The 15,214-nt window shown below is 41.2% G+C and overlaps 1 protein-coding gene across 8 annotated transcripts in view; it reads left to right on the forward strand.

Annotated features, from left to right (window-relative positions):
- Positions 1–15,214, forward strand: part of LOC147016926 (uncharacterized) — a 326,657-nt gene that overhangs the window by 153,653 nt on the left and 157,790 nt on the right. For 7 of the 8 annotated variants that reach the window (XM_085846167.1, XM_085846165.1, XM_085846166.1 and 4 more), the window contains one exon: positions 9,579–9,794. In XM_085846167.1, coding sequence (XP_085702293.1) covers positions 9,579–9,794 — 216 coding nt within the window. The remainder of the gene's footprint in view (positions 1–9,578; positions 9,795–15,214) is intronic. The other variant, XM_085846173.1, reaches the window with a different exon arrangement.

A 15,214-nucleotide genomic window follows, 5' to 3' on the forward strand; every position in this document is an offset into this window, starting at 1 on the left:
GGGACATGCAGTTCATGATGACGAAAAGACTCTGAATACAAGTGTGAGATGGTGTGATGTAGTATGTCAATGGATTCGCCTACTTAGATTCCCTCACCACCTCCAATGGCAGGACAGATGCTGAGGTGGACAGACATGGTGAGTGCATTCAAGCAAGGCCTTTGGTACCCTGCGCTCTGCTGTTTTAAGGACAGGCATCGAAATATCAACACCAACCAGTAGGTATATCAGCTGTGTGTACTCTTAGTATTGCTGTACACATCCAAATGCTGGACACCTCCAAATGCTGGATGCAGATATTTCAAGGTACTCAAAGCCGTTCACCAACAGTGTATCTGCACCATCCTCGTTATTACCATCTGGCAGCAATGGAAACTTCACATCACATCTGAGATGACCAGGGATCTGTGGGGAGACCTGGAAACTATAACAACCAAGGTGACCAAGCACCAACTGGAGTAGTTCGGTCCTGTGGCCCATATATCCAACCACTGCATCCCCACATTGACCCTGTTTTGCCAGTTTCTTCAGGTCCACCCATCAAGGCGACCTCAAGAGATAAAACACGTCAGGACCTCAAGACTGTGGGGTTATCAGAGAGAGAGAGAGAGAGAGAGAGAGAGAGAGAGAGAGAGAGAGATAGAGATAGAGATAGAGATAGAGATAGAGATAGAGATAGAGATAGAGATAGAGATAGAGATAGAGATAGAGATAGAGATAGAGATAGAGATGGAGATATGAGAAGTCCACTCACAAGACAAGTTGGTGTGATACATACTGCTGGAGGCTTTGAGATTTAGGTGATGAACCATAGATGGAGCATGTTCAGCTTGAGATCCAGGAACATTGTTACTGGTATAGGAGGAGCTTCTGATGAGCGTGGGATTAGGCAAGTCAGAAATGCATTGCGGAGTGACAGAAGCCAGCCTGCGAACAACATGGAGCTGTGCATTGCCCTACCTGCAGCTGCTGGTTTTGCAAACAGGGATGATGACAATCCATCAGCATTGTATTACTGATGATTGACGCTGATGCTCCGAACACCAACAGATCCAACTACAGAGTGTACTTATAGAATAGGAAGAGCAAGCAAGAACTTACCACGACATCAAATTTAGTGTCAAGCGTGTCTACGCCTATTCAGAACAGCAAGCGACTGAATCAGACACAAGTGCACTGTTGAATGAGGATGATTAACACAAGAGCAGCATGGCACAATCCAGTGTCAGACGTGTGAGAGATGGTTCTTCAGCAAAGAGGTCTATCTGTCCACAAGTGTGAGCTTAACAGTCACGCATGATACCTATATCCATGTGTTTCCATTGTTCATCTGTTTTTCTTTCACTAGAAACAGAGGCAAAACATGGTGTGTGTGTGTGTGTGTGTGTGTGTGTGTGTGTGTGTGTGTGTGTGTGTGTGTGTGTGTGTGTGTGTGTGTGTGTGTGTGTGTGTGTGTGTGTGTGTGTGTGTGTGTGTGTCGTTTATTATCTCCATAATTCAGGTTTCAGAATGTGGAATGGAGTCCTTCCAGGACTTGAAGTATCCACCTTCGTTTCAGTGAAGGATCACGATTCATGCGTTAAGTTGTGTTGTTCTTAGTGTTTTGTTTGAGGGCTCTTCTCAGGATCGTCACTGAACCCCTGACAGCCTCCAACTGCAGTTTGTTTGTGGTAATGCTCCCAGGGATTGTTTGTAGGATCTTTTTGAGGTTCTTCTTTATCATTCCTGTTGCTCCAACTATCACTGGTACAATTTTGCCACTCTTCAGCTTCCAGGATCTTTTCATTTCATTCTTGAGGTCTTGCTATTTGGTCATTTTCTTGATTTCCATGTTATTTGGACTGAAATCGCTGGGTACTGAAACCTCAATTAACAGTCTTCTTTTCCTTTTTGTATCTGAGTCCGGTCACAGTGCCTTGTTTTCTTTGTACATGCTTGATGGGATTGTCAGGTCATACGTGAGCATTATGTCATTGTTTTCAATAATTGCTTTTGGTTCATGTTTCCATTCGTTTTCTGGAACTTCTTATGGTATACCCAAGATATTGAGACTTTTGCAGATGTGCCAGTGGATTACTCTACATACCTTGTTGTGCCTTAGGGTATACAGCTGTTCTGACATGTTTTTTTTTTTAAATCCCGATCGGAGATGGCTCGTACTTTCTGTTTTTATCTTGCAGAACCTACACTTGTCCGATTGACTCAGTCCCACCATTTTCGTAAAGTTATTGGTGTCGTGTCCTTGTTCTTGGGCATTCACAATGATTTGTTTTCCATCTCAGTTGAGCTGACCTCTTCTAAGCCAAAGAGCCTTCTTCGTCTATTCCCAATCTGTCCAAGTCTTTTTTTTAAAATACTTTCCTGATCTTTTGTCGTTTTCCCAGTTGTCGGTGTACATCCGTTGATATTTCTTTATAAATATATTTTTTGTCTTTTTTGCACTTGTTAACCTCCGCCATCGAAGATGGACGGAGGTTACTGTTTTCACCCCTGTCTGTTTGTTTGTTTGTTTGTGAACAGTATTACGGAAAAAACTCCTCAACGGATTTTGACGAAACTTGGTGGGGGGATTAGGTATGGTCCAAGGATCATGGCATTCGATTTTGGACTTGGGCCAAAGTCCAATATGGCCGCTATGGTGGCCATTTTGAAAAAAAATTTGAGTTTTTGCATTTCTACTTGTTTTAAGTGATTTCCAACAAAAAAAAACATGTCAAAATTATAATTGCGACTGATTTTGGAACTTCAGGTGGATATACCCACGTAAAACAAATTTCTGTCTCAAGGAATCTAGTTATGACGAATAAATTGAGTATGTAAAAGTTAAAAGTAAAAGGGAAAGTTGCAAACTATAACTCTGTGGGCACTGTTGACATCAAATTGAATGACTAGGATATCAGGTTAACTTGAGTGACCTCGCAGTATTGGCGGCGGAGGTTTTGCACTCTCCCGAGTGCTCCTCGTCTAGTTGGGGCTGTATTCATTGTTGTTTAAGTTTCTTGTGTGACATCTTCCATTCACACTGGCTTTGGATATTTTTTGCTCGATGGGTTAGGGATACCTTCTCTGGTTTGTTGTCTTCGTGTTTCCTTACCAATTGTATTCGGTAGTCTGTTGCAATTTTCACATACTCAGCCAATCCTATAGTTGTCATTCTGTGCACTTGGTTGAGCTCCATCAGGCCGCGACTTCCTCCTTGCCTCGGTAGGTACATTCTCGAGATGTATTGATTTTTGTAAAATGTTTTGTGGATGGTGAGGAGTTTCCTTGTTTTTATATCCAGTTTATTGATTTCTGATTATGGCCAGCTTATTATTCCGCAGCTGTACTCGAATACTGGCATTGCGAGTTGGTTTATAGCTTTGATTTTGTTCCTTGGTGCAAGGTATGTTTCAGGATCATTCTGCACAGGTATCTTCAGCAATTATTTTGCGTATTTGTTTGTGACATATTTGGTGGCCCTTTTCTCCTCTGAGGTATTTGTATGATGCTTCGTTGTCTAGCTCCTGTAGTGTTACCTCTGCCACCAAAGGGGGATTGAGGTTATGTTTTCACCCCTGTCTGCCTGTTTGTTTTTGAACAGGATATCTCAAAAAGTTGTGGACGGATTCGGACAAATCTTGGTGGGCGAGTTGGGTATGTGACAAGAATAATTGATTCGATTTTGGTGGAGATCCTATTCCGGATCCGGATCCGAGAATTTTTTCATTGATTCTTTATCATTGAGTGGTCGGGCTAAAACAATATATAGCTGGAAATCGCAAAAAGTTGTGCACGGATTCAGATGAAACTTGGTGGACAAGTTGGGTGTGTGACAGGGACGAAATGATTCGATTTTGGTGAAGATCCGAACACAGATCTCGACATGAGTTTTTAAAAAATTTTAAAGTGATTGTTCACCACTGAGAGATTGGGCCAAAATGATATAAAACATGATATTTCAAAAAGTTAGAGACGAACTTGGATTAACTTAGTGGATGAGTTGGTTATATGACGAGAACAAGCCGATTAAATTTTAGTTCAGGTCTGAATCCAGATCCGGCCTATCAGTGGGATACAAAACGTAAACTAATCAGCATGGCGGAGGTATGCGCTATACCGAGTGGCCGTTCTAGTTGTATATGTGTCAATTTTTATGTTTCCGTTTTTGTTGTTCTCGCTTGTATGAATGTGCAATTGGCACACTTATCTTGGCGAAATTACATTTGAATGTTGTCAGAGTACCGTTTCACGAATTATTAATTGTTCTACCAATTTTTCAGCGTTTGGTGCAAAGAGTTTCAAATCATCCATGTGAAGTAGTTTTGTCACCTTTGTTGCCTCTTTGGACATTATCTTAATTGATGATGGTGTGTGTGTGTGTGTGTGTGTGTGTGTGTGTGTGTGTGTGTGTGTGTGTGTGTGTGTGTGTGTGTGTGTGTGTGTGTGTGTGTACAGACACGAGGGTTGGTATGAAAGTAAGGCCCCTTATTTTATTTCTCACGAAATATAATTCCATTTTCAGGGATTATGCATACATATGTGGCAAATATGACGTTATTTTTCCACATTATCTCCATCAACTGCAATGCATTTAATGAGTGTGTGAATCCGACTCTTATTTTCTGTTGTCACTGTGGTTGCAAGCCGACCACTTTGAGGCTTGCCATCGATATTGGTTTCCCCACTCTTGAAATGCTTTGCTCAATATGTAATGGTGATCCCATCAATAGTAGTCTCCCTGCACATCCTTTCAACACCCATGAATATCCACTGGAGGAACCTCTTCCTCAGAAAGAAATTCAATAACTGTTCTCTGCTTTGTATGCACATCTAGTGGCGTAGCTATTTTGAAAGTGTGGTGTGGTGATGTCATGTGACCTATCACAACACTGCTCAACTTAAAATGGGCTGCTATGAAGGTGATACAAACCTTTCATTGTGATCTTGCTTCACTTTCCTCTGACACTGGATACGAACTGAAAAATAATAGGCATTATCTTTGTACCGACGTGTGTGTGTGTGTGTGTGTGTGTGTGTGTGTGTGTGTGTGTGTGTGTGTGTGTGTGTGTGTGTGTGTGTGTGTGTGTGTGTGTGTGTGTGTGTGTGTGTGTACACACACATCTATACTAATAATAGTCTATGTATGCCTCCTCCATAACTCCAAAACCATGAAACCATGCAGCCTGAAACTTTGCATGCATCCAAAGAAAACTCCATGGAAGTGCAAGTGTGAAAATTGGGTGTTTGGGTTAATTAAAACACCCCTTTTGAAGATAATTAACAGCCTTATTTAATTATATCCTTTTTCAGGAAATTCTCAGTCACCTCACTCGACATGGGGTCTTTAGGCATTTCTTGGGTTTCCTCACTGGGGTCTGAAGCTGCTATGTTTTTTGGCCTGTTCAACTATGCCCTGACTTGGAAAGAGACCGCAACGATTTCTTAACGATAACGTTTTTTCTTTTCACTTTTCTCACTTGTATTATCTAATGCCTGTACATCATAACTACGAATCGCTGGGTACATTGCAATGCTTATTTATAAACGCCCGGAGGCACCAGCGTTCGTGTCTTTATTTCATTTCCGCCCATGTGATAACCTCCGGAATCTCTAAAACTAAGCCGAATTGCAAAATTTGAGATTTGAACTCGGCAGCAGTTCCAACGTTAAATAAGTATTCATTTATCAAATTGTAAGTGTGTGTGTGTGTGTGTGTGTGTGTGTGTGTGTGTGTGTGTGTGTGTGTGTGTGTGTGTGTGTGTGTGCATGGTGTGTGTGTGTGTGTGTGTGTGTGTGTGTGTGTGTGTGTGCGTGTGTGTGTGTGTGTGTGTGTGTGTGTGTGTGCGTGTGTGTGTGTGTGTGTGTGTGTGTGTGTGTGTTTCCTGCAATGCAAAGTAAAAGACATCGTCGGAGCTTTCATATTCACAATCGTCATGCCCTCCCAAAACTTTTCCCTTCATTGTAAAACAACCAAAGAGACAGTTAAAAGGATTTTGAGCCAATAGGCGTCAAGGGCCTTGTTTGTAAAGATCGGCCTCAGTGATCGAGGCAGCGATCTATTAATTTATACACAGTCCAAATAACTATGTGGCATTCTCTCAAGCAAGGCTTAAACCCACGTCATTACAAATGATCCTTGACCGAGGTCATTATTTACTTTTAACAATGTGTACATATGCATCAGAAAGAAGATAATTGGTTTTGGGTCATTTCTTGTTACATATCTTTTCCGCGGATTGTGAGTTGAACAGGTGACCGTGACGGGTCATGATCTTCTCATGGTCACATATCTTTTCCACATATCTTGTGGGATTGGGAGTTGGAAAGTGACCATGATGGGCCATGACATGCTCATGGTCACATATCTTTTCTGCATACCTCGTGGGATGTGAGTTGGACAGGAGACCGTGATCGGTGGGAGGAGGTTTGAAGGCTTGGAGTAGGGAGGGGATTGATGTCTTCGGGTTGGGATACTGAGGGCTTGGGTTTTTTGAGGCAAAGGTTGAGCACCTAGGCGGTGTGATGGGGATGTGAGTCGAAGACTTCAATATACAACATGGAATTATGTGGAATTTCCATGGGTCCATGCAAGTTATCATCTATTATACAATGGGAAGTGTGGTGTCTGTCCATGCATGTCGCTGTCTCCATTTTCTGGTGGGTGCTTCCAGCGATACTTTTGAAAAGCTCTGCATGCAGGTAAAGCTCAACATTCAACCAGAAGAAATGAATTATTCCAAACAAGATACATTTCAATGGTTTCAATACAACATTGAATCGTGGTTTGTTTATTAACAGTGCATTAAGAGATTACCTGGACAGACAGGATGGCCTCGTGGTCTGCATACTCGCTTCTAAGCTGTCTAGATTGGGTTTGAATCTTGGGTCAGCTTTTAACTGTCATCCTGGTGTTTCACAGACTGGGTGAATCATCAATGTGTGTACTGTCCCTCTGATGGACGGTAAACTGGGCGTCCCGTCTACCGACATTAGTTGGTGGACATTGAAGATCCCCACAGTGTCCTTCCCGAAGAGTGGGTGAGCGATCAGCGGCACCGTGGCCAAATTCCTGCCTGAACTACTGCTGGGAAGGCAATGGCAAACTACCCAGTATTACCCTTGCTTAGGAAGCTGCTTCAGCAGCACTGAAGCTCTGTAATGAGTATGGTGCATCAAATATCAATGAAAAGTAACAACTGAATCGGGAAAGCGAAATTAAAAATAAAAAAACGGAAATTAAATCTGTTAAAAGAGGATAAAGCATGGACATAGAAAGGAGGGGGAGAGAGAGAGAGGGAGTGGTAGAAGAGAGGAGGAGGGGAGAGAAGAGGGGACAAGAGAGGAGGGGGAAAAGAGAGGAGGGAGAGGGGAGAAGAGAGGGCGGGGGTGAGATGAGGGGAGAGTGGAGGTGGGGAGAAGAGTGGGGTAAGGAGGAGGAGGAGGGGGGAGAGGTTTCCTTCTGTATCCATCCTTTCCACCACATTGTCCAAATCTCCCTCGATTTTGTCCTTCAACTCCGCTTTTTGGTGTCCTCTGTCTCTCTCTCTACTGTTCCTTTTGTCCTGATGCATCCAGATCCATTCAGTGTTTCCGCTCTTCCGTGAGCCTTGGCTTTGTGTACAAGAAAAAACTGTCATTGGTTGACAAGCATTGTGCAGGCTTGATGGGGCAAATGGTCGTTTTCTGTGTTTAAGTTCCTTGGAAGGGAAGTCCATCTATTATTTATTGTGAACCATGCTGTCTGTCCGTGTGATGGTCTGTCTCCCATTTATGGCGGCCGCTTCCTGTGCTGCATTTGAAAAGATCAACATTCACTTTTGAAATGACAGAACATGCATGAATACATTTATTTTCCAACCAGAATATTTTACCCTCTCTTTAGACAAATTGAACCTCTGCTGCCAGATGTTACACCACCATTTCACGGTAGGGGGTATAAGTAGCTCAGAGCTTTGGCTTTGAGTGAAACCAAGAGTACTAACACAATTAACCTTTTTAAAGTCCATATAAAATAATTTAGATTGACAGATTAACTTGAACTTTTCCCATCACTGGGGACAGGTACTTTTGTGGAGTATCCACACAACATTTATTTTACTTACCATTAACTTGATCTAACACAACATGCACATCTTTTTATAATTAACTGAGATATCCCTTTGAATAATATTGGTGGGGAATTTAGCCAGAGTACCAGCACACAAAACGCCCTACTCATTTTGAGATATCCTAGGATCGCAAACATGCACACCTTAAAGGCCGACTAACCTGTTGTTCCACGAGGTGATATTTTGTATGGGACAGCCGCCTTTATGTACCCATTCTCAGGACTTAATGATGCAACGCCCCCTTCCGTCCAAGATGATGATGACATCATAATCCATAATGAACTCGAAATTAAACCTCTCGGCCCACGATTTGATGCTCCAACAAACATCTTGCCACTGAAAGATAAGGTTTCTGAAAACAACATATTATTAATATTCAAGGAGACATCGAAGTATTTCTGCACGATTCTGTCCCCCTTGGTACTCAAAGCAAGGTTCATGGACCGTACCCGGGGTTTAAACCCCCACCCCCCCCCCGATTTTATTTATTTATTTATTTTAATCTTTAAACCTCGGGGTTTAATCCGAGCTCGAACCGGAGTACATGCTGGAGCACACGTGCACTGGATGAGGAAGGCTAAATGCCTTTGGTGGCCACAAGGATAGTATTTATTGGGGTTGTATACCAGAGGTATACAGAAGCGGGTGTGGAATCTCTAAGTAGACCCAATAACTGTTAAATGTCATTTTTTGGAATTTCGGTGACATACACGTTTGCTCCATTATAGTAAGATTATATTTCATTTCGAGCTTTAAAGTTTTAGGCTACAGAAATGGTCCAGCTTTATAGATATTGTCACCATCCAGTTTACCTGGATCACCAAGCACGTACTTAACGTCCATAATCAGGAATTGTTTGTCCATTTCTACCTGTATGTGTTAATTGTCCAGGTAAGTTAGTGTTCTGTTTCATCTGAATTCGTCAAATGAAACCCTGCATGACTTTCTGAAACATTCGTCTCTGTCCTTTGCACTTTGTCAGTCATTTACCTTGAATATATATGTGTTTATATATATATATATATATATATATATATATATATATATATATATATATATATATATATATATATATATGTAAGGAATGATCTTCCACTCCACCCACCTACATGTCAACCTTTCATTAACAACGAGGTGAATTGATTTAACGTGACCATTACAAACGGTGCTGTGCGCCCCCACAATTGTCGACTTATCTATAGAGGGACGAGCAATCCTACAGCGAAATTATTTATCAGCCACAATGATAATAATTCATGGTCCAATGCCTGGTCAAATACACTTTCCCTCGATCAATTAAATCAAAACCTTCTGAAGCCCTTTTGACCTCACCTGCTTCACCACGTCAACCTTTTTTGCATCGCCAATGCTCCACCCATTCGCTTTACCACGCCACAGTTGCGCCCACACTTCACATCTCCCCGCCTCACGTATTTGTTCATTGGTGTAAAGCAAAAACCCTCAGCCACGTGCTGGTACTGCTTACAGGCGTCGTCATGGATACGGCTCACTTATTGGCTGATGGGACGAGCCCAGCTGCTGACGGGGAGCACTGATTGGCTGGAGGTTCAGGCAGAGCAAAAAGGACTCTCGGAGTACGAGGGTTACACGCAGAAACCGGGTCTGGATGATGAGACGGTGGAGCGCCGAAGGAGGCACAGCCAGTTGGTGAGTTACCCAGAAAGGGTCAGCCCGTTATTGGAGGTGAGAGGTTTGTAAAGATCAACAATGACTCGGAATCGAATCTATATTCTTGCAATAAACGTTGAGTTATGTGCGCTAAGCAGAATTCTGGGACGGAATCGTATCGTTTGATGTGAAGAAGATTAAAATCAAGTCGTATCGGGATTGCAATAAAGTCTGATCGGTGGTGAGAACAGGATTAAATGGGGGTGTTGGGGTGGGAATATGATTGGGGATGAGAATACGACCTGGGGTGGGAATATGATTGATAAGGGATGGGAATATGATACGTAGTGAGAATATAATGAAATGGGTTTTGACGATGACCATATGATCAAATCTGGTTATTAGGGAATGGAACAGGATTGCAGGTGAGAATGTGATCGTTGGTGAGAATATGATTAAATTGGTCGATTGGGGATGGAAATATGATCAGGATTGAGAATGTGATTGGGGATTCAAATGGGATTTGGGGATGTGAATATGATGAAATGTAATATGATTGGGATGAAAATTTGTTCAAATGGGAATATAATGATCGAGGGTGATAATATGATCAAATGGGGATATTGCATGGGGGCAGGTAATATGATTGGGGATGAGAATAATATAACCAGAACAGGGATGATTTGATCATATCTGTGATGAGAATACGATTGGCGGTGAGATTTGAGATGTGCAGATCTCTTCAATGTTGATAAGATGAGCACTTTGCACGTTCCACGCAGTTAGAATCCATGCAATGTCGACTTCGTTCAGCATTCTCTGTGCCACTCACATCGCGAAGCACACACACCCTGAGCACTGTTATCCAGAATGGTGCACTCCACTGTGCAGCTTCTTCAAAATTTATTTTAAATGAGCTTACGACAGTTTTTGAGTTTTCTTGATTTATGCTTGTGAATTTTGTCGATATTCATAAAAACACATTTCAAAGATGCTTTGATTTTTGTTTGAATGTCCTGTCTGATTCTTCACTCCATTGCACTTGTTTTTTAAAAAAACGCTTTCAAGATGTATATATATATATATATATATATATATATATATATATATATATATATATATATATATATATATATATATATATATATATATATATATATATATATATATATATATATATATATATATATATATATATATATATATATACATATATATATATATATATATATATATATAGACCGGGCGTAGTGGCGTGCGCCTGTAATCCGGCGACTCGGAGGGTTGGGTTGGAGGATCGCTTGAGGACGGGGGCTCTGCACTGGGCGGGGTGTAGAGCAGCCCGGAATCATGGCGAAACCCAAATCCTGATCCCTGTGTCGTAAGAGGCGACCAGGGTTGCGTCAGGAAGGGCATCCGGCGTAAAACCTATGCCAAATCAGTATGCGGATCATAACGGATAATCCGCTGTGGCGACCCCTAACGGGAGCAGCCGAAAGATGAACAACAACATATATATATATATATATATATATATATATATATATATATATATATATATATATATATATATATATATATATATATATTTCAAATGCGCTCCCTCCTCTTATTCATTTTCTCTTTCTTCCGTTTTTCTCTTAAAATATCTCATCTACTCATCCTCCACCTTTACGAATGACACAAAATGATGTTTTCCGAAGATCAAGAATTGATCTGAAATTGTGGACCAGATCACATGGATCTTGGACGAATTGTAAGCGAGTGTTTACAATACGCTTGATTCTATGAACGCATGTTCAAAATACGAGAATGACCTGGGTTGATCAATAAGTGCATGACGTGACATCAAAGTAGAGAACTAAAAATAAATGATTGCTCAATTAAAAGGTGAAATTATTGTAATAGACATCGAGTGGGTACCAACAAAAAACAGTTTTGGCCTGTATTAATCACTCTTGCTTATGTCAGACAGAGGGTCATGAGTGGATCGGGTGTGTCTACATGGGCAAGGATGTGACACAGAAATAGGTTTAAATGACTTATTTCATGTGTGCACATGTATGAATTGATATGATTTGGATATATATATATATATATATATATATATATATATATATATATATATATATATATATATATATATATATATATATATATATATATATATATATATGCAGGGTATGCTTACAAATTTCAAGCAATAACGAACCGTGCTTCCCTATTTTCTCAGGTCACTCACCTGCATTTTTTTTTCTTCTCATCTACTTATATTTTCATTTACGGATGTTTTCCGATGGTTCTGTGATTTTTTTTTTCCCCGGTGTATTGGCTTCCACATAAATATGTGTGTGTGTGTATATATATATATATATATATATATATATATATATATATATATATATATATATATATATATATATATATATATATACATACATATATATACATATATATATATATATATATATATATATATATATATATATATATATATATATATATATATATATATCTCTTCTTAACTACTGACTCCCTGACTGATATGAAAGATCAATATCTTCCGGGTGTCGTAGAAAACTGAAATTTTGCGTGCTTGGACAGCGAAGCCGGTGCACCAGAAAAATTTGCAGAATCATTGGACAACATCCATAAATGAAAACTTAAATGAAAAAAAATGAAAAAATTGCAGGTGGGTGACCTGAAACAATGGGGAAGCAAGGTAATTTTGTGTGCTGATGAACATCGAAGTATCTTTTAAGTAACAAACTCCAAACTCAGGGTACAAATACAACTTTGTGGAGGGGGTAAGATAAGCTTCGTGGCCATGGCCTCAAGTGGGGATTTGGGTGCGGGTTTTTTTTTGGGGGGGGGGCGAAATTCTCTATGTAAATGTGTACTGTGCAGTCCCACCTGGTGGTGGTGGTGGCAGAGGGTATTACAATTTCCCTTTTTACCTGTGCATTGCTGAGGTTAAAGCACCCTTCGCATGGGCAAATTTATCCTCCTTCCATTCTCTCCACCCCCCCCCCACCCCCACCCCACACACACCTCCCACGCTCCCAATGGCAAGCCCTCAGTCAATATTCGCTGTTATTCTTGAACCACCATTGCATCGATAAATTAATCCCCACTATTACATATCAAGGCAGCATCTAGTTTTTCCTCCCTGGGGAGGGGGAGGGGGGCAGGAGAGCCCCATGGACTGAGAAGGGGGCAGGAGAGCCCCATGGACTGAGAAGGGGGCAGGAGAGCTCCACAAATTTTGAAGGGGTCAGGAGAGCCAGCGAGGTGGTGAGGGCCGGGGGAGGAGCAGGAAAGCCCCATGGACTGAGAAGGGATCAGAAGAGCCGGCGATGTGGTGAGGGCCGGGGGAGGAGCAGGAAAGCCCCATGGACTGAGAAGTGGTCAGGAGAGCTGGCGAGGTGGGAGGGGGCAGGAAAGCCCCATGGACTGAGAAGGAGGCAGGAGAGCTCCGTGGACTAGAAGGGGGCAGGAGAGCTGGCAAAGCGGGGGTGGGGGGGGTATGGTGAATGGTTTAAAATGGTGAGTTGCGATGATGCTGGTTTGGGTTGATATAAAATGAGAAAGCGCCTGCCAAACCCGTCCCAGCAAAGCCTGTCCGCATTCGCTTTGGGAACAACAACAAAAAAAATACAATTAAGCAGTGGAAGGATCGAGGAGGGGACATTGTTATGGAATATTCATCACAGCCTTTTTAGATGCTGAATTGTGAATGATATACAACAACACAAGAAGAGGAAGATCAAAATAAAAATGCCAAATGGAAAGCCCATCCGCATTCAAAATGCAAAGCCGTTTGTATTCAGACGTCTTCTTCTTCAGAGGTATTCAGGATCGGATGTACGCGGAAATTGAAAGAGATCTCTAATCAATTAATCAATCTTTGTGATTGGCTACAAAGTGTTACTTATTCACGTCTCTCTTCCCACGCAATGCCAGGTAAATCTGCTGGTCTATATACAGGATTTTTCTTCTTTTTTTTCTCGAAGGTTTGGACTTGCCTTTATCTTTCCACACAAAATTAAGGTTTATAAAATAGGAAAACATTGTTTCCAGCATAACGGAAACAAAGCTACCCAATAAATATGATTTTCCAATATGAAGTCACACGACGGGCTATTTATCTTGCATACATCATACATGTATGAAGGAGACAGACCCAAGTCTGTGGGATGTGAGTTTGAATCCTAAGTTCTTTAGGGACCGAGTCTGATTCCTTGTGATGTTCAAGAAGATGTGCAGATTTATGTAATCTTGTTTTGAGCTCGTTCATCACGTGCGTAGATGAGCATCATGCTAAATCACGGTTACATGATAAATCTGATTTCCTAGGGTGTCCAAGACGTGGTCTCCAGCTGCATGGCACCCTGAAGGTGCCCTCTAGTGGTCTGTCACAATTATAATTGGTCCATTATTTCATCTCCCACCGAAACTCACCTCATCTATTTGCGGAATGTGCAGATGCCCCCAAAATGTTTGGTAATGGCATGGCATTCTAGTGGACACAGCAGTACCTTAGTTCCCATCGTTGACCTTACTCCTTCAATCAATATCCAACTCTCGTCACATAAGCTAGAACATTCATATTTCCAAATTATAATTTGATTCTGTTCATGAAGTTTATGAATATGATAATGTCTGGGAGTCAGAGCACAGACACCTCGGTCCAGCTGAACTATCCCTTCTCTCAGAAAGAATCCTACACATGATAACTAACACCTGTACGAAATGGCATTATCTGTCCATTGAGGAGCTGCTGATTATATCCAAAGTTTTCATTGCATGGTAATCTTCTGCAACCCACATCGACATTCTTTTATTTGCAAGAACTATGTCCATGAATTATTCAGCGCAGAATTATCTCACGCAAATATGGATGGACACGCGAACACAAATCGACACATATAAGGATGAGACAAAACATACCGACAGGCACTAGTGCGCCTAAAAATTGTGTCTTTATATACCCCTTGATCCTCCACCTATATCCACCAAATGTCATTGAGTTTTATTTGTAAAACGAAAAAAAGAACAATGGTTAGAAAGATTTGATGTAAATCTTGGAATATAGATTTCTGAGGGAACCCAATTCAACTATGTGGACTGCAGTCCAGGTGCTCCGCGGGCTGGGCATTGTATCATACAGTATGACCGATTTCAAAGGTGACATTAAGCATCTCATTCATCACTGTGTGCCTTTTCTTGGATGTACGTTGAACTGGGTGTCTCATCTGGCAGCATATATTTAGCCAATGTTAAAGATCCCACGGTGTCATTCGCAAAGAGTAAGTGAGTTATTGCTGGCACCATGAAGAAATTGCAAATTCCTGCCACCTTCACCCAAATGTCGGGCCTGGACAGCTTGTTCGTGAAAGACTTAAGCCAATAAAGTTTACTCGCTGATCTGATGAGGTCGGATCAAATTGGGCTGTTCTATATTATATATATATATATATATATATATATATATA

The sequence above is a fragment of the Eptatretus burgeri genome, chromosome 11, assembly GCF_056783735.1.
Source record: "Eptatretus burgeri isolate ZD-2024b chromosome 11, Ebu_testis_v1, whole genome shotgun sequence".
NCBI classification, from domain to species: domain Eukaryota; kingdom Metazoa; phylum Chordata; class Myxini; order Myxiniformes; family Myxinidae; genus Eptatretus; species Eptatretus burgeri.